We start from the raw sequence: 25212 nt of genomic DNA, 5'->3' as shown, positions 1-25212 counted from the left end.
TGCATACATAACGTTGACTGTAGCTGTTGTTGTTCGCCGACCGCATCTGGCAGTTCGGTAATATCCTTAATCACACCCATGAGGCTCTCGAAGTTCGGTCCCCAGTTAAGCAGATAATTCCAACCCAAACTTGGCTGCGACGGTGAACCGGGACCATTTATTTGCCTATAAATACCGCCCATACGCGTTGATAGATCATCATCGCTGGCGACTAGAGTGCTGAGTGAGCCACGAAAGGACGAATCGAAGCCATCGTACGAGTGTGGTGGCATTGGTGGTACCTTACCCATGCTCGGACCCACGCCATCGCCGCTCATGGCGCGCGCTACAGCGCTACGATCTGGTCGATCATCAGGCACCGCCTTACTTGACGGATATTTTGCATCACCATTTAAGCTGTTATTATCATATTCGATTTCCGAACAAGTGAAACTATCATTGCCACTTTCATCGGTTGAGCTGGAGCTGTGCGCATCCACATCAGCATTGTGCAGCCCACCGCCGAGCGCGAGATGATGTGCGCCACCGGGTACGCGCGGCGCTTCGCTGCTGGAGGACACCGCATCCAGCGTTGATACTAGACTGGATGTGCGCGGTCGCACATTTAGACGCTCAATTTCTTCGGCGGTTAGGCCGATGGGCGCTTGCGCGGGCGATTGCGCCGATACGCCGGGCTTCTGTCGACTCGCGCTCGAGCTTTGTCCAGATAATTGTGACATTACTGGGCTATTAAGGCTACGCTCGCTATTGCTATGCAAGGCATCCTTGCCGACGCCCCCAGAACTTGAGGTGGTGGCGAGCAACGCGCTCTGCAGTGGCTTGCCTGAAATGTCGTGCAGTGTTAGTATGCGTGGCTGCTGTGAACTCAATTCAGAACTGGGCGAAAGACGCGCCAATGGCGTACTTTGGTGTGGGCGTGGTGTGCTCGAAGGTGGCGGTGGTTGACTAGCTTGAGGCGGCACACGTGGCACAAATGGTCCGCCAACACCGACGCCGTGACGTGGTGAATGCCTATGCTGCTGCTGGGCAGCTGTGGCTTGGTGCTTGTGGTGCGTGTAGGAGGCGACTGGCGCTGGTGTGGCTTTGTACTTGCGTACGCCACCCGCCTCACGGTAACCCTTGTAGTGATACACGATGTCTATGTCCGAGGGAGCGATTGAGCTGGCGTTCTCCAGATCGTAATGCTCTGGATATTCCGAACCCAAGTCAACAGAGTTTGTGTGGTCATGTGGATGATGCGCCTGGCTGGGTGGCGGTATAGGTGGATGATGTTCGTCACGGAGGGGTGGACTTTTGCTAACCACCTCACGCTCGATTATATCTGGCCGTTGTGGTCGCTGTTGCTGATGGTCGTTGGAGTTTATTTCGCGCTCTTTAAACTTTTTTGAAATCAATTCGGGACCGACCATATGATGGCCGCCAACACCGCGTATTAAATCTCCGCTGTCAACGTGATAGCTTACTGCACCATCGCCGGCGTGTACTCCCCTGCCACGCGACAAAACATGATCTGTCTGGTTTTGTGAAACTGCTGCGCCTCCGCTGTGTTTTAATTTGAAGCCAGGAACGCCGCAACTCAAACTGCCGATCTTTTCCTGCTTACCACGAAACCGATAAATGACATAAGAACCCGAAATGGCCACAACCAGTATGACGAAGAAGACAATCACCAACGTGATGCCTATGCTAACGGGGTCGGAAGCTTGTGCCGCGCCTATACCCAAGTCACCTATGCAGCCATGTAATACTTTTCCGCGCGTCAACACCTCGTTGAAGACGCTGCCCGAACCATTGAAGGGTTGCACTTCGTTGTTGATAGTGAAGTTCGCAATGCAGCCTTCATAGCTAATTGGCATATTTTCCTGCTGCGGATAATGTTCGCGCCGTACACCTGCTATGGAGAGCACGGTTAAGTATGGATCGAGGAAGTCGTGCACACCAGCCGAATCAAGCTCCTCGCCTACTTTGCTGCCATCTATCAACAAGCGTAGCACACGGTTCGATGTTAAAAGTGTGAGGTTATGCCATCTGCCATCATTCAAGTTTTCCGGCTGCCGAATTGTCATATTCACTGCAGTGTTTTGTTTGGAGTAGTACACTAACTTGCCGCTTTGCAATTCTATTGCGGTATATTGTTTGTTCGTGGCCGCAAAGAGCAGCAAGCCATCTTCTTTGTAGGTTCGAAAAAGCAGACTTACGATCTTCGGTAGGTCCACAATTTGCGCAAGCGCGGTAAAGTTATCACTATTAACGGTAAAGCGTCTGCGACGCGCAATATCATACGACCATAAATTGGTGGCGGCGTACAAACTGTCCAGTAATTGCATGCGTCGATGCTTTTCAGATATTTTAAACTCCACAAAAGCGCCGTTCATCACAGTAATGGGCTCCAAGGAGCTGTAGCAATCTGGCGACAGTAGACTGGCGCCACATTGGCACATAGCCGTATGCCAGCGATCCATGCATGTGCCAAAGTCACCGCAAAGTGACAGCGCCGGATCGTGGGGCAAACTCTGCTGACATGGCCCACCATTATTTTTGCGGTTGCAAGTCGGTAATACATCACGCTGCTTCAAGGGACTGCTCATATTCAACGCACGTCCATTGACCGACACGCTGTGTACGCAACCAACCAGATCGTCTGTGTGTATTTGACCCGGACGCTCCAACACTGGGTCTGCGGAAGCCAGGCCACCAATAAGCAGTGGCTGCTTGTTGAAATTCAAAGTACTGTAAGAGAAAGTAAAAAGTGAATAATTAATATTTTTCTAATACGAAAACTAGCTATCAACTTACCCTATGGGTCCTACATCCTGCGCATAACAGCTGACATCACCGGGGCGGCACTCCTCACAAACATCACCGTTCTCCGAACACTTGGCGACGCTCAATGACATGACGCGTCCGTTACGCGTGGCTGTAACCTTGTGCCACTGTCCATCAGCCAAAGTATCTTTACTACTGGCACCCACGATCACAGTTGTGATGGCTGTGCGCGCGCCACCGAACGAGAAGAAGGCCTTTCCTTTCACCACCTCAATTGCTACAAAGTCAGATCGTCCACCAGTTTGTATGCCATAGTTGTAGAGCAGCAAGCCATCTGGTTTAGTGGTGGCAAAGATGATGGAAATATCGTTAGTCGCAGCATCCAATGCTGGAAAAGCCATGTAGGACAGCTCCTGAAAACCAAACGTAGCACGCTCGCACTGCCGTCCATAGCGTCCATCCACACAACTGCACTTGTAGCCCGGCTTCAAGCTGACACACTGCCCACCATGCAAACATGGGTTGGGACGACACGAATCGGACACATGCTCGCATTGATTTCCACGATAGCCCGGTCTGCAGAGGCAAAAGAAAGAAGCGCCGTCGGGGCTGTGCCTGCAAGAGCCACCATTGCGACAAGGATTGCTGGAGCATACATCACCACGCTCCTGCTGGCATTGCTTGCCCTCGCGGTTCGGTGGACATATACACTGAAAGTCATAGCCAACGCGGCGACACTGTGCATTCGCCTCGCACGGATTTGGCGCACACGGATCCTGTTGTTTGTCACATTGCATTCCTGTAAAGCCATCTGGACATTTGCAGCTGTAGTCGTGCGAAACACGTGGCCCACTGAAGATCAACGATGGACTGTCGATTATATTCAGCGTATGTGTGCCTTCATGCACATGAATTTCAGCAGTGCACATACCGCCATTTTCGCAGGCACCCGTCGATGCTGAGGTGCAAGGGCTATAGCCGATTAACACGCTCCCGGTTGTTTGCACCAAACGTTCGATGGACTCACGCTTCTTTATCAAACGCTCGACGATATAGCGTGGCGTGCGGTAGGAGAGATTTGCGGCACGTACCGCCAAAATGAGTTCGACGTTACTGGTGTGTTTTTCGCCAGCGTTGCGTATGCTGTACAATTTGAGTTCGTCGCTGGGTTCGAAAGCTGACTTCAGAAGTTCCACAAAGTTGCGGTAGTGCATGGCTAAGAAGTGCTCGGCTGTCATTTCGCGCACCAGAACCGCAACGGATTGCGCTACTGCATCGGCATCGAAGCTTTGGAAGCTCACCGTTACGGTGGACACAACACTGCTATGTTTACCGTCACTGCCCGAGATGGTGTACGAGTAGCCATTGACGGTCGTCTGATAGGTGGTGTGCAAGTCGCATGCGCTTGGTATCACCAATATTCCGGGTGGACTAGACTGCGAATTTGTGGTGATTTTACATTTATAATCGCCAGTGATGTCTGGATCATTTGGATGTACATCAGCTATTTTGCCGATTGGTATTTCATCGTTGTAGGTATTGAGTAGCACGTGCGCCATGCGCGGCGTAGATGGACTATCGTTTTGATCGAGAACCTTTATGGTGAGTACATGCTGTGCGCGCTGGCGCGGTTCACCGTTGTCCTCAACCTCTATGGCCGCTTCCAGGGTGGGTGTCACCTCGCGGTCGTAAGTTTTTGTAGATTTCACCAAACCTGAGTGCTTGTCAATAGTAAGATAGGATTTGTGTTTACCACCCACGAGGTAGTACGTGAAGGGTCCACCATTTGGTGGCAAATCAGGATCTGTAGCAGTCAGCGTCATTATAGAGGTATCCGCCGGCTCATTTTCCGATATGTAACCAACCAATCCGTTTGGCGCAAAGGTCGGACCGTTATCGTTCACGTCCTCCAATTCAATTTTAACTGTTGTGGTGCCAGTTTGTGGGGGCACGCCTGTATCGATCGCGCCCAAAATCAAACTGAATACCGGCACCGTTTCCCGGTCCAAAGCGCGCGCCGTCTCAATATCGCCACTTTGCGGATCAACCTTAAATGTCTGGTTTAAGTTGCCATTAATAATCGAGTAGCTGAACTGATTATTCTGCGGACGCACATCTTTGTCCACTGCCTTGACGCTGGTAACCTTCGTGCCGACTGGAGCTGCCTCCGAAATGCGTGTCGTGTATAGCGTTTTAAGGAACTCAGGCGGATCATTGCCATCCTGTATGGAGATGATTACCTGTGCCTCATCGGTGTCATTACCGCGTATACCGCCATAATTCTTTGCCATTACGGTGAGCACAACGCGACTTTGGGTTTCGCGGTCGAGATGCCGCGACACATACATAATGCCAGTCAGGGTATTGATGGAGAAACCTCTATCATTGCTGGAGCCCACCAGCAGGTAGTAGACTTTGCCATCTTCGCCTGCATCCTTATCGGTGGCCTGTATAGAGCCCACAGAAGTGCCGACCTCCGCCGACTCGGATACATCAAAGTGGAAGACGGGCTGCACAAACTGTGGATAGTATTCGTTGATGCCTGTAATGTGTACGATGACCATAGCGGTGCTCTGCATTTGCGAATCTGGATTGGCGGCCATTATTTGCAAATTGTAATCACGGCGTTCTTCGTAATCGAATGTTACGCTGGATATGATCTCGCCAGTGCTCGAATTGATCTTGAAGAGGTTTTTGCCTGTGCCGCTAGTGATGGAATAGCGTATGATGGCGTTCTTCGGAGAGTCTTTGTCGGTCGCATGCGCTTTAAAGACAAACGTATTCGGCGGACGATTTTCTGGTATGAGAGCATGGTATTCGGATTGATTGAATAGCGGTGGGTTGTCATTGATGTCCGTCAATATTACGGTCAACATACAAATAGCCTTTTTTGGTTTATAAGCTAAGTCTTCAACGGTTATATTGAGGTGATAGACTTGTATCAAATCGTAGTCCAGGGGCTGCAGAATAGTGACAGCGCCTGTATCTTTATGCACCATAAACTCTTTGCGCTCATTGCCACCGGAGAAGTAATATCTCAGCATGCCGTTTGGACCCCCATCTTTGTCCGAAGCGGTAACGCTAATTAGAGTTGTGCCAACTGGTTCATTCTCGGGTACTATAACTTGATAACTGAGTGCTGTAAACTCAGGTGTGTACATATTTTCGCCCGTCACCACGATGGTAGCACGTGTTTCGTCTGCAAGTGGTGGCACGCCGCGATCGGTAGCGCGTACAGTCACTAAAAATACCGTATCCGCTTTCACACCAAGTGGCTTTGATACCGCTATCCAACCATCGTGCTTGCTGATGGTGAAGTAAGCGGTGCCATTGCCTTGCAGCAGTGTATAGTCGATCTCCGCATTTACACCATAGTCGAGCGCGTCCACAGCATGCACCTTGAGTACACGCTGTCCGCTCGTAGCTTTCTCCGGCACTGGCGCAATGTAGGTAGCCTTTTCGAATTTCGGTGGATTATTATTAGCATCGACGATGTTGATATTCACCAAGCATTCCGAGTTTAAAGGCGGCTTGCCATTATCTGTGGCCAGCACGATCATCGAATACATATTTTCTGGTGAGGATTCCAGCTGCGAATGCTTGTATTTCATCTTGCGCTTGCTGAAGATCTCACCGGTGGCCGGATCGATGGTGAACAAGTCGGAGGGATGCTGCAGCGAGTATGAAATAACCGAATTGGGGCCTTGCTTGTCACGATCGGTGGCAATAACTTGCCCTACAAAGGCGACAGCACGCTGTAGTTCGGGAAAGTTGAAACTGTAGTAGCTATGTTCAAACTCGGGCGCATTATCATTCTGATCCTGCACGGTTATGGTGATGGGCGTCTCGGAGCGCCACGCGCCATCCGATGCGACAATCTTCAGCAGATATTCGTCTTGTTGCTCGCGATCGAGGTAGCCAGCGACTGTGACATTACCGCTTATGGCATCGATTTTGAACTTTTTGCCTGGATTTTCAGTAAAGCTGTAGGTGGCATTTGCATTTGCGCCAATGTCCAAATCTGAGGAGGTCACTTGTATTACAAAGCTGCCAACATTTGCATTTTCTGTAACGTTTACAGAAAAGAGGCGCGTAAACTTCGGTGGATTGTCGTTTTTGTCCAACAAGTTGACTTGTACGCTCGCAGCGCCCGTGAATTGTGGCATGCCTTGATCTACTGCTTCGACGAGCAGCTCGTACGCGCTAATTTCCTCGCGATCCAAACGCATTGTGGTGTATATCTCACCAGAGTCGGAATCAATTTCGAATGTACCCTCAAAGTCGTCAGCTAGCCGATAGGATAATTCACCATTATCGCCCGCATCACGATCGGTGCCATGGACTTTTACAATGAATTGCGGTGGTGGCTCTTCTTCAAGTATTTCAGCGTAGTAAGTCAACTTATCTAGGACGGGCGCATTGTCATTTGCATCGGTCACATTGATGGTGAGCAACACAACGCTCCGTAGGTGTGGCTGATCAGAGTCCGATGCTTCGATCCACACTTCATAAGTGTGCGCCGTTTCGTAGTCCAACCCATCTTTGGCAACCTTCACCACTCCGGTGCTGGCGTCAATATGTACGGAATTGCCGATGTTGCCACCTGCAATGGCATACTTGATATTGCCCGCAGCGCCTTTCTTCGGTGAGCTTGCCATGATAGTTGTAATAACCTTGCCCTCGGGCACATCTTCCGACAGCATAAATTGCCTATTCGGCGTGTTAGCGAAATTCGGAAAGAGCGCGGTTGGCCGCAACAGTACAGTAAGATCGGCGCTGGAGGAACGCGGTTCAGTGCCCTGATCTATAGCATACACTACAATGCTGTAGATTGTATCGAAACTTGTATTCTCGCGCGCACCCAATGGTGTCTTAGCCTTGATCACACCACTCTGCGAGTCAATCGAGAACTTATCGATATCCTTGCCGCTGATATTGTAAGTGATAAGCGCATTTGCGCCATCATCCAGATCCGTTGCGCGTGCGCCAAATACAAATTCGTTAGCGCTTATGCCGTCGGGCACATTGACATTGAAGCTGGCCGCATTGAAGGTGGGCGTATTGTCGTTGACATCGAGCACGGTGATGGTGAGATTGACTGCGCTAGCGCGTGGCTCCGTCGCCGAGCTGTCTTGCGCCATCAGCGTCAGATAGTAGATGGCGGATTCCTCGCGATCGAGCACGGCAGCAGTTGTAATTTCGCCCGTCTCCGCGTTGATATGGAATTTGTCGATTTTCTCGCCAAGCAGCGTGAAGCGTAACTTTGCATTAGCGCCGCTGTCCTTGTCCGTGGCGACGGGTTGCAGTACTTTGGTGCCGGCGGAAAGATTCTCCTGCACGCTAGCCAGATAGAAGGGACGCGCGAATTCTGGACTATGATCGTTCATGTCTTGCACAATGACGCGTACGATGCCGGTGCCGGTAAGCGGTGGAGAACCTGAAAAACGAACAGAAAATAAGATGAATGCGCTTGTTAGAAGAATGAGTAAAGAGCATATATATATATTCTTTTGGGCAAATCTAAGATAGTAAAACTGCTGCGACGGATATGATTTGTACAGCTCGTTTGCGACAGAATTACATTACAATTATTTTAGCAGGATGCGGCAGCGCGTAGGAATAACTCTAAAAATACGATTTTAAATAGACTAGACCAGACCAGCAAGCACTGCAGTTATCTTTGAGTTTTTATAACTATGCAGTAGTAGTACCACAGCCTCACTCGCCGCTGTGGGCTTATCAAGATAAAAACTTTGCAAACAAAAAGCGCGCTGGCGTTGTTGCCTTACATTGTGGCCTTCGCGAAACAATACATTTTACGCGTTCTAATTTAACGAGCAAATTGAAATATTGCCATAAAAGGATGAGTCCAGCAAGCGCAACGATTGGACAATATGCAAAATAAGTGCTGCACACACATACAAGCATAGTACATGCAAGCGCATCGCACAACATGCTTATTCGCACATTTGAAATTCACATGCGCTCGCTATACATCCGTAGTTGTTTTTGTGCCCACAGCATGTTGGTTGGTGGTCCCTTTTGGTTGAGACAGTGATTTTTTTCCGCTTTGGCGCGGGTGTTGTTAACTCTTGCACTCAAATTGCGAACAGCTCTAATTAAACTATCCATGTTACGGGTAGCATAGTGGTGCCAAAAAAGGGTTGCCCTGTTGTATGTGCAATTTGTAATTTGCAGTTTGGTAACAACAAACGGTAAATGCTGATTGCTAGCGTATGTACTATGTACATAACGGTCGTGACAATTATGCATATTTTCATGAGTGTAAACATTTGTTTCCGATATTGCTAATGAGATTTCATAGGATAATGTTAACAAAGCTATGGGGGCATGTGAATTTGCTAGTTATGATATTTGTTGTGAAAGCCATGTGGAGCTTCAATTTCACAATAGAAGAGATTAGCAGATAAAGGCAAAAATATTTCAAATAAACTTTTGGAGCAAAGAACTTTGGGAAAAAAGGTTGGTATTGGCGCTCTGCCTTAGATAGATACTAAAAATGTTTTCTTCACCGTACTAGATACATTTTCATCAAGGGTTCCGCGTGGCTATTGGACAAAAAGTTTGGATTGGAATTTTTAAAGCACTTAGTATAGGGTGATGTGACATCACAAAACTCAAACGGCTGTGCAAAATGGCGTTGAGCAACACCAACAGCTCCTTAACCTTTTGAGAAGGACCTCTCCGAGCCGTTTGTTATCAAACATTGTTTCGGACAAGGTAACGAACTATCATCGATTTTTTTTTAACACACGTTGTGGAAGATAAAAAGAGCTTCAGAAATGACCAAATTATTAGAGCGTGCAGTTTCTGGGGTATGACCATCAAATTACCTGGAAATCCAATGATAAACCGCTGTGACCAACATGTGGTACTTTAGACTAAGCACGAAATTGAGCAATAAAGTCTTTTCTAAATCAATGAAAATCACACTTTGTATCTTAATTAGGGTGCATTACCAAAAAAAAAAGTTTAGGTTTTTTCACCGGAACGGTAAAATAATTTTTCACTTAAACCGCTGGTGAAATCGGCTATAAGACTTCCGCCAAAATGCGCAAAAATCCTAAGATTTACATACGTAAGCTAGACCGCTTTTGAAAATACCTCCAAAAATCTCATTATTTAGATTAATTTAATACAATTTTTAAAAAATTGTATGCGGACCTTTTAAGCTTAAATTTTTCTATTATTTGCGGCGATTTAAAAAAAAAATGTTTTTAAAAACAAATTTTATTTATAAAAACTCGTTTTTCAGAGATATTTTCAAATAGGCCCAGCTCACGTAAATCTTAATATTTTTTCCGAAATATTTTGGCGGAAGTTTTAAAATATAATATATTTTATATTTCCAATGCAAAAGGATTTATATTTCCAATGCAAAAGGAGTACCGATTTTTTTATTTTGTATGGAGAGTGATGCAACCCAATGTACATACGAATAGGTTTACGCCGCCGAGCCGCCAATTTTTCATCCTTTCTCACAAGACGACGCCGACGCCGTTACGAAAATATCGCCGGCAGCGGCGTACGGCGCTTTGTTGGCAATATATAAGGTAATTTGTCAGATGGTTCTTAATTATGCGCCACCATTTCATAACATAATCCTTCAGACTAAATAGTCAGGTCAAGATTTACATACCAAGGCACAGATGCTTCCAGTTAGAGAAAAAATAACATGCTACCCAGCACTAGAAACAGAATATCCTGCTAGGCACATCAGAAGGAATCTCTACGAAGAAACAAGATCTGGGACTATGTGCAACTATCTCTGGACCCGACGCTGGGCAGACAGGTACCTAAGGACATTCGCAGAGAGACGTATCCAACGCATGACACTCAGTATATGCGCCCTTAAACCTACTCAACTTTATACCTCCTTCTTTGGTGCGACGCCTATTAAAAACACATTTTCTAGGTCTTCTAATAAAGACTAGCTGATCTGAAGAAAGGATGATATGTGCATGCTGCTCAATATTTTGCCAATTGAAATTGTTGGAAAATAATCAGTGGGGTGTGCTGCCTTGAGGCTGAGGGAACTATCAGGCGGAAGAGATACTCAGGATGGTCACACCGCAATCTTTAAGAAGATAAATGTACCAGTCACGGATTACTGTGCACCAAGTTTGAACTTCACAATATATGTGGTATATGATTTCCATTCCAGACAGAAAATCCTAGGCGGCAAGGCAGGAAGCGTTATTCAAGCTGAAGTCGCTTCTATACAGGAGGTGGTTGAACACCTACGTATACAAGAGAATTCATATATAACGATATCTCCATCTAGTCAGAGCGCACTCAAAGCACTTGAATCGGTTACATGCAGTTCAAAAACCGTGGCGGACTGTCGCAGATCTCTAAACGAGATGGCTGAGCAGTCTGCGCTTCACTTGGTATAGGTTCCGGGGCACCGTAACATACCAGGCAATGAAAAGGCAGGCGAACTTGGGAGAGAAGGCACATTCGCTTCACTTTCGCAGGCCTGGAAAGTATTAGGTATACCGCTCGGTACCTGCAAGATCATTCTCTTAAACTAGAAAGGGATAGGTGGGCTAGTCTCGCCACTTGCAACAATATAAAGCTAATGTGGCCAAAATGGGATAAAAAGCGGTGGAAAGGATCTCCTCATGCTGAGCAGAGGGGACTTAGCCGCAGCTGTGGGTCTCCTAACAGGCCGTGTTGTTATCGGAAGGCACGTGGAGAGGTTAGAGGTCCCCCATAACCACTTCTGCAGAAGCTGCAGAAATGAAGAAGAGTCAGAAACCTTGCGTCACCTGTTATGCGAATGCCCCGCACTTTGTAGAACAAGACCAAAGTTGATGGATCCAGGATTATTTGAAGACCTAACCGTTATAGCCGAAGTAAGCGTACGGTAACTTGTGGGTTTCGTGAAATCCACACGATGGTTTGAGTAGGAGGGGTTCTAACGATCCGCGTGGTATCACAACGTGCCCCCAACCTAAGTGCATTTGGTGCTTGTGTGGTCACTGGCAACCACTTAAACCTTATCTAACCTAACATTAGGCTGATTGGTTTGCATGTTTTTTGTAGCGCATGCATACGTTTTGAGAATGAGGACTACCCTAACTTTTCCCCAAAGTTGGAAAATATATGTATAATATGGTCAAGTGTTAAAGATTCATTGAAGAGTCTTAGCAGATTATGCATGTGACGTACCGAAATACGGTACAACAGAGCCAAAAAAAAACAACAACGACAGACATATGTATTTTCACTTAAGAATACATATTTCAATAATAAGGCGGCGGCGCTCATTTGGAACGCAGTAAACCACACTTATAGGCACTGGGCTGCTGGCGACAATTCAAAGCTGATAGGCGATCACACACGAATCTGAGAACGTCTGGAGGCGAGCAAACGTACAAAGAGAAGCAAATGAACAAAAAAAAAAAAACAATGGTAAGAATTCAAAAGCGCAGGCAGTGAAACGCATTTGGTGCCTAGCAAGATTAGTGGGCAGGATGGCTGGTGAAAAAAGGTGGTAGGTTGGTTGCTGGTGCGCGGCCAGTGGGTTATTCGTACATCCAAGTTGGTTGCTAACTTGGTTAACTACTGAATTTTAGTTTTTGGTTGCGAGTAGAAACTTTCCACATCAACATCAATTGACGAAAAGTGCCCGCGCATGCGCATCTCCATGTATTTTCCAAGCGCGTACAAGCTCACGCACAAGGCAGGCCAGGCACAAAGGTGAGCATGGTAAGCATGTGCGCGCTGCCTACTACCCACTACGCAGAGTCAACCCACCAAGTGCAGGTGTTGTTGCTGTTACTGCAGCTATGAAGCTCCCTTCTTGTTGACTGTTAGGCAGCCAGCCATGCTGCTGCTGCTGCTGAAGCTGTTGAGATGTACGATCTCAGGCGCAAAAGGCGCAACTAATCGAGCAACGACGAATGAGTGGCGGGAAAAACGCTTGTTAGGCAGTCGTTCAACAAAGGCAGCTTAGTCAACGGAAAAGTAGAAGGCGAAAAAAATGAAATGTGGAAAAATGCACTGGGAAGAAATGTGCAGAAAATTTGTGTAAGAAAAAAAAAGCTGCCGAGCAAGGCCGGTGCTAGTGGTTGAGCGAATATTTCGTACTGCAAGAGCAAAGCAAAAAAAAAGGAGACTAAAGCAATAAAAACAAAATAAAATACAAAACGCTGCTCGTTTGTCGTACGAATGCTGAATGGTTAGTAGCGGTTGACTGTCTACTACATAGCTGCCTTAATGCTGGATCGCAACCGCCGCCAAACAAAACGATTGAAACGATGAAAGCGTCGCTTGCACGCCTGAATGCCTGAGTGGCTGAGTGGCTGGCATGTGTGATAAATCTCGTTCGAATTTCTTTTTGTGTGCTGCAGGCTAAATAAAAAGCTTGTTAGACGTTGAATGCTTGTAAATAAACGCGCGCGCGCTCACACAAACACACGCACACATGTGCACGCATGCGCCAATTGCTGGCAACGTTTGCGGTAACAAAAGAAAAGTTAAATACTAGAAATTGTTACGCATCGGAATGGTGTTTGCAATGCAGTTACAACAATTACAACAACAGCTAAAATAAAACAATAAAAAACGGCGCAAAGGCGTACCACAGCAATCGCTATTTAAGTGCGGCTCCGACTCCGGCGGCGGCCACGGCGACAATTTTGTGCTAGCCAGCGCAGCGCTGAGGTTTATCACCCCACACCACTGCTGGTGCGCGCGCGCGCGCTTCCTCTCGCAACCGTGGCAAAACAAAAAGAAGCACACAGCACAGCACAAAATCAAGCGCGCATCTTCGCCATCTCCGCGCTAACTAAGCAGCAATTTACAAGCCATAATGCGTGTCGTCTGTTCGATTCTAACCAAACCAACCAACCAGCCGCGCATATGTGACTCCGCGCCGCTTATCTGCTGTTGCCTTTATTTACCTTTGCGCAACTATTTTGCGCTTGTTTTCATTGAAATTCGCGTTGGTCTTTTGTTAGCGGTACACGCGCGTGCGCACGTTGCTTGCAAACACGCCTGCTGATTGTTATTGCTGCACTCTTGTGCTTGTTGTTGTTGTTGCTATTTCTGTTGCTTGCATGCATCCTGCGCTCGCGCGGCACACATGTGATTCTGTTTGTGTTTACCTACTATGTAGACAACAATAACACGTCTGTGTGACAACATTGCATGATATTCTACACCTTGACTTTGGCCACCACCATCAGGCGGCAGCAGGCAGCGTTCATCGCGGTTGGGGCGGCCAACTGCCGCGGCGACACACGACGATACAACAGCGACAGATATACATGCATACATATGTATACATGGGAGTACAATGCGTGCAATTGTGGCAACTTACAATGTTGCGATTGCTGCGCACAACTATTATTGCTGGTGCCTGCTTTCCGTAGTGTCTGCCGGCCTGCCTTCCTTGCCGCGCGCTCGCTTGCTCGCTGCTTCTTTGAGTCGAAATTGTTGAACGATTGGCCAATTTAATTGTAATGATTGTTGTTCGCAAGCGAAAATGCTTAAGCGCAAAATATGTCCACGCACCTATTCAAGTCAAACCTATGTACATACATACAGACATATGTATGTATCTCTAAATACATGCATATGCACCTATGTATGCTTGTCGAAGTTGTGCGTCATGCGATAAGAAAAAATTAAATGCTTGTCATAGTGGTTCCCCGTTGTTGGCAACGAGTGACTCCTGAGCTGCGGTATCTCGATACCTCAGTACTTCTTGCTGCAGCTATAATAACAAGCTTTCATAGCCGGACATCATAACTGCGAACAAAAGCAAATGCAGCAACATTTTTTACACTTCATCGTTGTTGTAGCCGTTGCTGTTGCTTTTGTTGAATGCGAAGGCCATTAAATCGGATATGCTGCTAGGGAAATGTGCAGCAAGCACTTCGCCGTTTAATGATTAGTGTTGGTGGTGCGCTTTGTGTGTGGACCTTAGAGACGTGATGTGTTAGAATGTTGTCGCAAAAATGCAAAGGGAAAAAAGCCAATGAAATGGCAGCAAAAATAGCTTTTGATAAGATACTAGTAAAGCATTACTGATTGCTAACGATGTTACATTATTTTGAAGGGTGTCGAAGGCAAAGGTCAGCCTGTAATTTTAAAGTAACAAAATTCGCAGCATCAGCTATTAAAATTTAATTGAAGTGAGGCGTGAAAGTAGCAAGATGTTTAACATTCTAAAGGCTTTGTTGTGAAACAAGATATGTATATTCTTCTTCACAGTTTGCATCTCCATACAAACATAGTATTTAAGTAAAATATATGCCTTAAATTTTCTAAGATGGTTTCTTCATTTGCTTTAATTGCCGGTATCGTTATTGGAATAGTGGGGCTAAAACGCAATCCTTGTCATGATCGTAAACGTTATCGCAATCATAATCTAAATGACAATCATGTCTTAACAGAATTCGTTAACTTAAGCATAAACACAATCATAGTTGTAATGATAATTGCAATCATAATTTTAGTAACTGTCATAGTAATAGTCATAGGTATACTCAGAGTCATAGTCATAGTCGTATTAATAGTTATAGTCATAGTTACAGTCATTGTCATATTTATAATTGAAGAGCATAGTCATAGTCATAGCCATTGTCATACCCATAGTTATAGTCACAGTCAAAGTCATATTCATAGGCATAGTCTAGCCATTGCCATAGTCACGGCCATAGTCATAGTCTTAGTTATAGTCACCGTCATAGCCATAGTCGCAGTCATATTCATAAAAATAATCATAGTCATAGTCACAGTCGCAGTCATAATCATAGTCATAGTTATAGTCATACCCATAGTCATAATCACAGTCATAGTCATTGCCATAGTCTTAGTCACAGCCGTAGTTATAGTCAAAGTCATAGTCATAGCCATTGTCATACTCACAGTCATAGTCATAGTCTTAATTATAGTCACAGTTATAGTCATAGTCGCAGTCTTAGTCATAGTCTTAGTTACAATCATATTCATAGTCATAGTCACAGTCATAGTCATAGTCACAGTCACAGTCACAGTCATAGCCATAGTCATAGTGATAGTCCTATGGGCATAGTCATAGTCATAGAAATAGTCAAAGTCATAGTCATAGTCAGAGTAATAGTCGTAGTCAAAGTCATAGTCACAGTCACAGTCACAGTCACAGTCATAGTCATAATCGTAGTCATAGTTATAGTCACAGTCATAGTAATAGTCACAGCTATAGTCATAGTCATAGTCACAGTCATAGTCATAGTGATAGTCACACTCATAGTCATAGTCACAGCCATAGTCATGGACATAGTCACATTAATAGTCACAGTTACAGCCACAGTCATAGTCACAGCCACAGTCATAGTCATAGTCACAGCCATAGTCATAGTCATAGTCACATTCATAGTCATAGTGATAGTCACACTCATAGTCATACTCATGGTTATAGTCACAGTCAATGTCATAGTCACAGCAACAGTCACAGCCATAGTCATAGTTATAAGTATAATTTTAATTATATTCATATTCACAATTATCATCATATTCATAATCATAATCACAGTCACGATCATAATCATAATCACAATCATAATCAGATTTAAATTCAAAATCAAAATGAAAATCATAATCATAGTCGTAACCACAATCACAATCATATTCATAATCAATATCGGTGGTAATCAAAAACCTCAATCGTTACCGTAATCGTAATTGATTGCAATTGTAATTATTACAATTTTTTAACTGTACTAGAATTACAATATTATTCCAGAAAAGCTGTAGTCATATCTACCAAAAGAAATATCGTTGACACTTTCCACTAACCAAAATGCTATTTTGTTTTGACTTCCCAAGAGCTTAGTTCAATAGCGTTAGATACTTGTCTGTACTTATGAATAAATAACACCTACAACTTTGATACATCTTAGAGCCATCGGTGAACGAAAATGGTGTAGCTTTATTGAGCATCGGAATTTTCCCTCAGGAGCAGTTCCTTTCAAGAACTATTTCCCTAAGAGTGTAGATCGCCGTTTTTCATGCTATTTATAGTTGGTATTTAGTGATAGCTGGGAGATTGCGTTCCCATGTGTTTTTCACCACCTATGTATACCTGGCAAACCCGTGATTGTGTGACCAGCGATGGTGGGAAAAGTTGCCATATGGGTAATTGTGCTGAGCCCGCTCACCACCGGATATCAAATTTAATTCCAGCTGGAGAGTAGACAGAAATATGTACTTGCGTTTGCAACATCACAAATAGCCTCCACCGTTAATATTTTTTCCACATGAGCAGCGTTGTTTACCTCATTACTGCTACTGGTTACTAGATTCGAACGACCAACAGCCCACACAGCCAGCCAACAGCGCACATAGCAACCCAATAGTATGCAACTAATCGACTGAATTGTTTTAGTTCATTGCAGCAACTCTTTGCTAGCTCCTAGCTCCTTGGTCTTAAAGTAGCGTGCGGCGCGCAAGACCAGCATATATACTTCGTAGGTAAGCTGGTGTGGTGATGCTGCCTTTTTAGGCACGACACGGAATCTTCACTGCATCCATTGCCTCTTACTTTTGTCTGGAGACACTGAGCGATCCTCGCCTCTCATTCCATATGCCCGAACGGCAGTTGAAATACCGCGTTTCAGTTGGCGGATTAGTTTAGAAAACCCTTAGCTGATGTCCAAATGTCCCTCATAGAGGTTTTTAAGTTCTTTAAAGCTAAGTGTACACGGTAGAGAAAAAACGCGAGATTGTAAACACTCAATAGAGCTCTACGAGAGACTCACCTATAAAGTCTATGTGAGAGTTATTTAGCGAGACTTTTTCGCCGTGTACACAGTCCAACGAAGCTAGATCGAAAACTCGACGACAACTCTACGCTCTATTTAGCAAGCTAAATAGACTTTTTGCTCTCTACGGAGACGTATAGTAAAGTCTTGACAATGAACTTCATTACAGATTGTTAAATTTTGAAATGGCTACGACATTAAATCGTATATTCGATACAATCACAATTTTAAGTGCAATTAGAACGTAGCCAAATAATGTACCGGGAATCATCTTCATTGGTATTTCAATGGCTTTTCCAATAGCCTCTGTCCTTTGCAATGGGGCATAATTATTGGTTAAAACATAAGGGGTATTCACAAATTGAGCAGGTGGTCTGGCACTCTGGCAATAGTCGTTGCTTGAGTTATCTGCTGTTTTGTCAGAGTGCCAGGCCACTTGCTCAACTTGGTGAATACCTACATACATATAGATAGTAGTTTGGCTGGAACTGCTCGGAGAAACTCATTTAAAAGGAATTTTAAATATTAAAGGTTGTTTGATGCGAGTCCAAAAGTACACATAGTGCCGAAGAGAGAGGTTGCCATGTTTAATTTTAAGGTACATTTGTCTACTTTTAGGTACAAATTTTTTCGGCAAATAAGTACAATTTGAAAACTTAATTCTTGTTCATATTGCGAAAATGTATTTTATGACGTCAGAAAATAGGTGAATGCTGTCAAATCGACGAAGGGTTAGCGCTCCGCTAATGGCGCCAACTATATTTTCTACATCGTGGCTTTGATATAAATACATACATATATATGTACATACAACAAGCGTTGACAACAATTCGATATATAGAAAACTAACTCTAGGCGAGAGGTAACTATTGTCTACCGTGTACACAGCTTGTAGAGTACGTGATAGATAAAAGTTGAGATTTCTCTATTTTGTCTCTAGCAAGAGTGAATATCTCCTAGAGTTGCTCTACCGTGTAAACTTAATTGAGAGAGGAGATTTTTATTTCAGTGAAACTCTCGAGAGATTTCTCTACCGTGTACGCTTACCTTAAGACCTGAAAGGTTCCCGAAAAACTAAGTAAGACTAAGGCCTTTAATTTGACATTTCATTTTCGAAAGATCGGTGAAAATCTAATGATTATCACAAAAAATGCTCTCTCCCATAATATACATGCATTTATACTTAGGCCGCTGTGGTGTAGTGGTAAGCAGTGCGCGCTTCCACTCCGCAGCACCTGGGTTCAAACCCTGGTCAAAGTAACATCGCAAAAAAATATAGAAAAAAGGTTTTTTCTTAACAGCGGTCGTCCCTCGGCGGGCAATGGCAAACCTCCGAGTGCATTTCTGCTTATCATAAAAATACAATCGCCGTTCGGAGTCGGCGTAAAACTGTAGGTCCCTCCGCTTTGTGTGACAACATCAAGGCGCACGCCACAATTCGGAGTAGAAGCTCGGCCAAACACTAACATATGTGTAAGCGCCAATCTATTATACTTAGTTAGATCGATATGAATTTTCGAAAAGCTGTCCAGCCTAGTCAAAGACATTTTCAAACCACAGTTTTTATAAATCTTTTCCGATTGACACCCATATCTAAATATTTCATAAAACTTGCGTATAAGCAAACTAAATTCGATTTTTCAAACAGGTGGAAATCCTTTTCAAAAGTATTTTCAAACAACATTTTTCTTAAATGTATTTCAATAAACTGATTTGATTGTTCAACCACGGGACAACCCTCCAAAATAAAGGTCAGAAATAAAGAGTTTTCAAACCCATTTCGATTGATACCCACACTTTAATAATTAATTTAACATATTAAATAATTTAAATTGAACTTTTTAAACAGATGAAAACTCCGTTAAAGATAGTTCAGAAACAACGCTTTTCAAACCCCCTTCGAATGATACTTAATAATTTATTTAACTTATTCAATAATTTTTTAAACAGGTGGCAACCCTCCTAGTGCTAAGCTAAGAAACAAAGCTTTTCAAAACCATTTCTTTTGATACCCGTTTTGTAATAATTGATTTATTTATTTTTTTTTTAAATATGAATGGTTCCTATAGCTGTCCACACAAAGTCTAGTGCGTGTTTAGTGCCCACTTAAATTTCTTATATAGTTTAAGGGCCGGTTGTTCAACGTCTGATTATCACTACTTCCCAGTTAAAAATCATAATCGACGATATCGACATAATGCATTTGGGTTAAGATTAAGTAATACAAGGATGAAGGTAAAGGAAAATATATATATGAGGGAAAGGATAAAGGCTATGTATTATGAAAGTAGAGATACAAATAAAGGCATGCAAAGACAAAAAGACAAAGATTAAGATGAAGGCAAATTTAACTACTTATTATTAATGCAAAGATGAATGAAGAAAGTACTAAAGATGAAGATAAGGGCAAAGATGACGATAAAGATAAAGAAAAATGATAAAGGTAATAATATAAGAAGAAAGATCAAGATAAGGATTGAGAGTGGGATAGAGATAAAGTTAAAGAGACAACCAAAAATAACACTTCAGATAATGATATATTATGTTGCTCAACTCAATTCATTTCAACTGAACTCATCTCACTTAGCCTCACCTCACCTCAATTTAATTAACGTTACCTCACCCCAACTCAACTCAACACTACTCAACTCAACTCACTCAACTTAACTCAACTCAACTCAACTCAACCCAACTCAATTCAACTCACTCCAACTCAACTCATTTCACCTCATCTCAACTCACCTTAATTCATCTCACCTCACCTTAACTCACCTCACTTCAAATAACCTCAACTCACCACAGCAAAAAAAAATCGTTAATAAATTTTATGTCTGAATTCATCAGCAAATCAAACACAAATAAAATTTCTTTAATTTCTCGATGTGTAATTTGATCAAGTCAGTGTAATGTTATGTTATGTTAAGTACAGTAGATCGCAAAATATAACTATCAATATTTTATAGAATGATTTAGAAATGAGTTCAAATCTGTCTCACTTCTGTAGCGTGGCACAGGCATACTCATTTTTTTTTTTTGTCTACAAACAATAAACAACGGAAGCACAATATCTTTTAAGAAGATTATAAATATTTCCTTTTCTTTTAAGACATACCCATGAATAACAAAAATTTACCAAAAGAAATAAAAAGCCAATTATTCGTATTTTGATTTTCAAGTGCATTAAGCCTCCCGCAAGGTTCTCTTTTAAGCTACGAACTACACCACAGCAAGCTAAGAAAAGACTTAAGACACAAACCTGATTATTTAAATAAAATAAATGTGATCGCCGCTAATGTTGGAAATATGTAATTGACAAATAAAACTTAAGTTCCAATAATAATTTGCGGCATTCTTTTAAATATGCCAGTCATAAAAATGCGTACAGCAAAAAGGAAAATTCGTACCGCAAAAGGTTTGAGGCTAACTACGAACTGATGGAATAAAGATTTATAAAAGTATTTGCAGAAAACACTTTTGACACACACACACACATACACACACACACACACGTTAATATATAATTGAATTTAGCTAAAAACTCACAAAAAATTCTCTCACACATACAAAAAAAAAAAAAAAACACAAATCGTGCAAAAATTCTACGACTGCTGCCGATAAATACATTTATTCACTTCACTGCTCACACGGTACTAAATAAGCGATTGAAAGCCGGGCGCAATAAATGGTTGCATAAAATATGAAATCAGTAACCATCGATAACTTTTTATGACTTTTCAGTTTAAATAAAATAAAGCATTTTATTGTTGATATTAAGCGAAAAAGCAAATAGAACTAAGGACGGCCTGCTGGCTGGCTGGCTGGCTTACTGCCACGCTGGGGCTGGCAAAAGCCAAACCAGCGAAATTGCGCAAATCGACTGTAAGTTTGGCAGAACAGCGCCGCGCAGTGCGAAGTGCAGCAATAACAGTATGCTTGGTAGTTTTTTGTGGCAACAACATACATACAAACATACGTACATATGTTTCTTTGCCTTTGGCCAACGCCAATCGCTTATCATATTTTAATATTTCGCTATGGCCGCAAACGCAAAGCCAACGATAGATAGCATTGAAAATATAGTAAAATGTACTATAAAAAAGGAAAAAAAAATGTGCATAAAAAGGCAAAAGGCGGGCGGTAGTACATACAAAAATGGTCACTCATAGTGCACCAGTTTATTGCCAGCAGCCAAAGGCCGTTTGCGGCCTACAACTGTTTTATTTTTTTATTATTTTTATTTATTCAACTTTATAACTATTTCTCCTGCTGTTTGCAATGCCTTTGGCTGTTAAGTTGCTATGTGTATGCTCGTATTACTCTCTCGACTACAACGCATATTTTCTTTACTGCCCGTTTTTGTATTTACTAGCTGCGGGCGCATTTGCATAGCAACTCCTTTGCTTTGTATAACATTTTTATATTTGGTGGCCAACTACTTACTACTAGCTCAACGGCTGACCGACCGCACCATTTATTTGGCACATAACCCCAAGTGCAAAATATACCTTATGTAGGCTAGCAATTCATATTGTCTGTCTGCATGTGCATACATACATATTTAGTATCGAAACATACTTATATGTACATACATATGTAGGTATGTATGAAGTATAGGCGTATGGTGCTAGTGACTTTTGTGTGTTAAATTCATATGTAAATTTATATAACCGTTTCAGTTTGTCTTACATTTCATTGCCAAAATACAGTTATTGTTCTTATTATTATGGACAATCATATAGCGATCATAGTCATTACGCATGCCATATGTGGTTGGCTGTTGTGGCACAGCTGCAAGCCAAAAGCTGTTAGCTTAGCAAACAAAAAATGGAAATGGCTATGGAAAGATGTCAGCTCACTTTTTTTCCAATAATTGTATCAGTAGGTAAATGTGAAAATTTTGTGGTAACCTTTACATTTGTAAATAGTTGGGGACAATCCCAGCAAACATTTGGAGTCATGAATGGGTCTTTAAGGCATGCTATCTCGGAGCCTTTACACTCACAATGAGGTCATTTAAGAGTCTGAAGAAAAGGTTTTTCATTCCTACAAAGGTCGATTTTTGAGCTTAAATTCGCAGTTACACCAAATGAGCCCCAAAATGAGTCATGCTAGAAGATGTAATTAATTAAAAATATATATGTATTTTTCTTTTTAAAACAATAAACACTAATAAATAAAAGAAAATTAAATTGAAAAAGCAAAATGGAAATAACGCAAAAATAAATAAAATAATCCTTAAAAATAAATGAAATAAACATTTTTTTTCTTTTTAAAACAATAAAATCTAAAAAATAAATTAGAAAAAAAAATATCAAAAAAAAGAGAACTATTTAAAAATTCAAATTATATGTAGATACAAAAAAAAATAAAAATAAAATAAAAAAAAGAATAACATAAGTTAAAAAAATAAATTAATTAATTAAAAATAATATATTTTCCTTTTTTCAAAAATAAAATCTAAAAATGATAAGAACATTAAACTAAAAAAATAAAAAAATGGATTTACCAAAGAAAAAATAAAAATAAATTAAATTCCTGAAATTTTGCCGAAATAAAAAACCCGAGTCCCTTCTTTCTCTGTCCTATTTGATTCTTCTCACAATCCTTTAATTATAAAATAAAGGTACGTGAACAAAAAGCTAAAAAAATATATATATATTATTAATATTTAACTATCTACATACAAAAGAAGTGTTGCATTTTGTTTACACTCTTGCTTGTACTTATTTGAAGCAAAAAATATGAAAACTCAAATTTTGATACAAAAAGCAAGAAAAGGTAAAAAGGCACCGTTTCAAAAAGGACTAAGGTACTTGCTTTATTTTTTCTCGTTTATACATATTCAATGAAAAGGTAAATTTGCTAAGTCCGAAAGAGGCACTAAAAATCGGATATGGCCAAAATAAAATACGTAAACGCTTAATAAAGGTCGAGTATAAGCGATTCATAGGGAATTTTCCTTTGCTTTAGTTACGAAAACTGTTGTATTCAAAGTTCTGGATAATACCTGAAGAAAAAGGGTTTAAGAATTTTGTTTCTTTCTTGTAAAATTTGTAAAAATTTTCTCGAAAACTTTTTAAAAACGATGAGAATATTAAGCAGCGTTTCTGTAAATTTCTAAGGCACTAACCGCTTCATCATTCCATCATTGTTTTATTATTCGAGGTTAGGTTGAAATGGCTGCCGGTGGATACCCATTGTCTACTAGGCAATCGGGTCAGCTGCAGTATCACAATTGATCTAATTCACCTCATTCAGGCTCCAACTCGTTTCTTCAGCTGTGGAAATTTACTGAATTTTTCGAGTTACTTGTGGCAGAATTCCTACACTTATTTCATTTTTTCTTTTTTCAATAAATTTTTTTTCGTTTTAAGTTTCATTTTCATTTAATTTATCGGTTTAATTGTTTAGAAAAAAGATATTTTTTTAATTTCATTTGATTTTTAGAACCTTATTTTATTTTTTAATCTTATTTGTTTTTCTTACGCTAATTTCGGCTGCTACCACTCAGCAGGGCCTTGTTTCCAGCCCTGGTCAAAGCAACATCGTAAAAAAATATAGAAAAAAAAGGTTTTTTCTTAATAGTGGTCGTCCCTCGGCAGGCAATGGCAAACCTCCGAGTGTATTCCAGTAATGGAAAACAGCTTCTCATAAAAATACGATCGCCGTTCGGAGTCGGCGTAAAACTGTAGGTTCCTCCCCTGTGTGACAACATCAAGGCGCACGCCACAAATCGGAGGAGAAGCTCGGCCAAACACTAACGAAAGTTTAAGCGTCAATCTATTATTTCGTTAATTTAATTTCTTTTATTTTAAAGTTTTTTTTGTTTTAAAAAGAAAAATGTATTGTTTTATTGAAATCTAACTTTTTAGAGTCTCATATTTATTTATTTTCTCTCTTTTTCTTTTTTATTAAAATTTCCTTAAATTTATAGATTTTGTTGTAAAAATAAAAATATATTTTTAAATATTTAATTTTTAACAATGTTTAATTTTTTTGATTAAATCTTTGCTTTTATAATTTAATTTTTCGATTTTAATATTTTAAAAAGTAACAAAATTTTTTATTTTTTTCATTTAATTTTAAAAATAATATTTTTTATTTATTTTTGCTTTGTTTTAATTTTTTAAATTTAATTTTCTTTCATTCATTAATTTTGATTGCATTAAGAAGAGAAATACGTTTTTTATTTAATAAAAAAAATCTTATTGCTAAAAGACGAAGAGCATAACGCTAAGACCTCGTCGTTAGCAAATCTTTCAATTCGACTTTCAAAAGACAGTAAAGGGCTTTCAAGATAGTTGCCAGAATTGACAATTGTCTTATGAAAGACCTTTCTTTTTCGAAATACTGTGGTGAGTTGAAAGACAGTTGCCAGAATCGGCCTATTAGTCTTGGTGTGCAATGTACTTCTCGCCTTGAGGACGACTAAATATAACTTTGAATTCTCTAAACATATTGGACATTTATGTATGTATGTATGATTATTTAATTAAATAAACAAAAATTGTATTTTCCAACTCAGTAATCAATTTACATAGCTTGCATAGTACGTATAACTGTTTCATACATATACCTTTTTAGCTAAAAAAAAAAATGGAATCCCACAAATCACTTTGAAAGACACTTGATTAAATTTTAAGCAACAAATACTTAGTGCTTCTTGCGC

General features: G+C 41.5%; 1 protein-coding gene across 1 annotated transcript in view; it reads right to left on the bottom strand.

The window, feature by feature from the left end:
- Positions 1–25212, bottom strand: part of LOC118740555 (cadherin-related tumor suppressor) — an 816571-nt gene that overhangs the window by 1629 nt on the left and 789730 nt on the right. The window contains exons 8-9 of the mRNA XM_036472144.1: positions 2797–8203; positions 8–2730 (exon numbers count right to left, since the gene is read on the bottom strand). Of these exons, the coding sequence (XP_036328037.1) occupies positions 8–2730; positions 2797–8203 (8130 nt within the window). The remainder of the gene's footprint in view (positions 1–7; positions 2731–2796; positions 8204–25212) is intronic.

Source organism: Rhagoletis pomonella, unplaced genomic scaffold (genome assembly GCF_013731165.1).
Source record: "Rhagoletis pomonella isolate Grant_MI unplaced genomic scaffold, Rhpom_1.0 Rhpom_scaffold_00006, whole genome shotgun sequence".
NCBI lineage: Eukaryota > Metazoa > Arthropoda > Insecta > Diptera > Tephritidae > Rhagoletis > Rhagoletis pomonella.
Note: the sequence above shows the minus strand (reverse complement) of the source record. Positions and strands in the feature narration are given on the sequence as shown.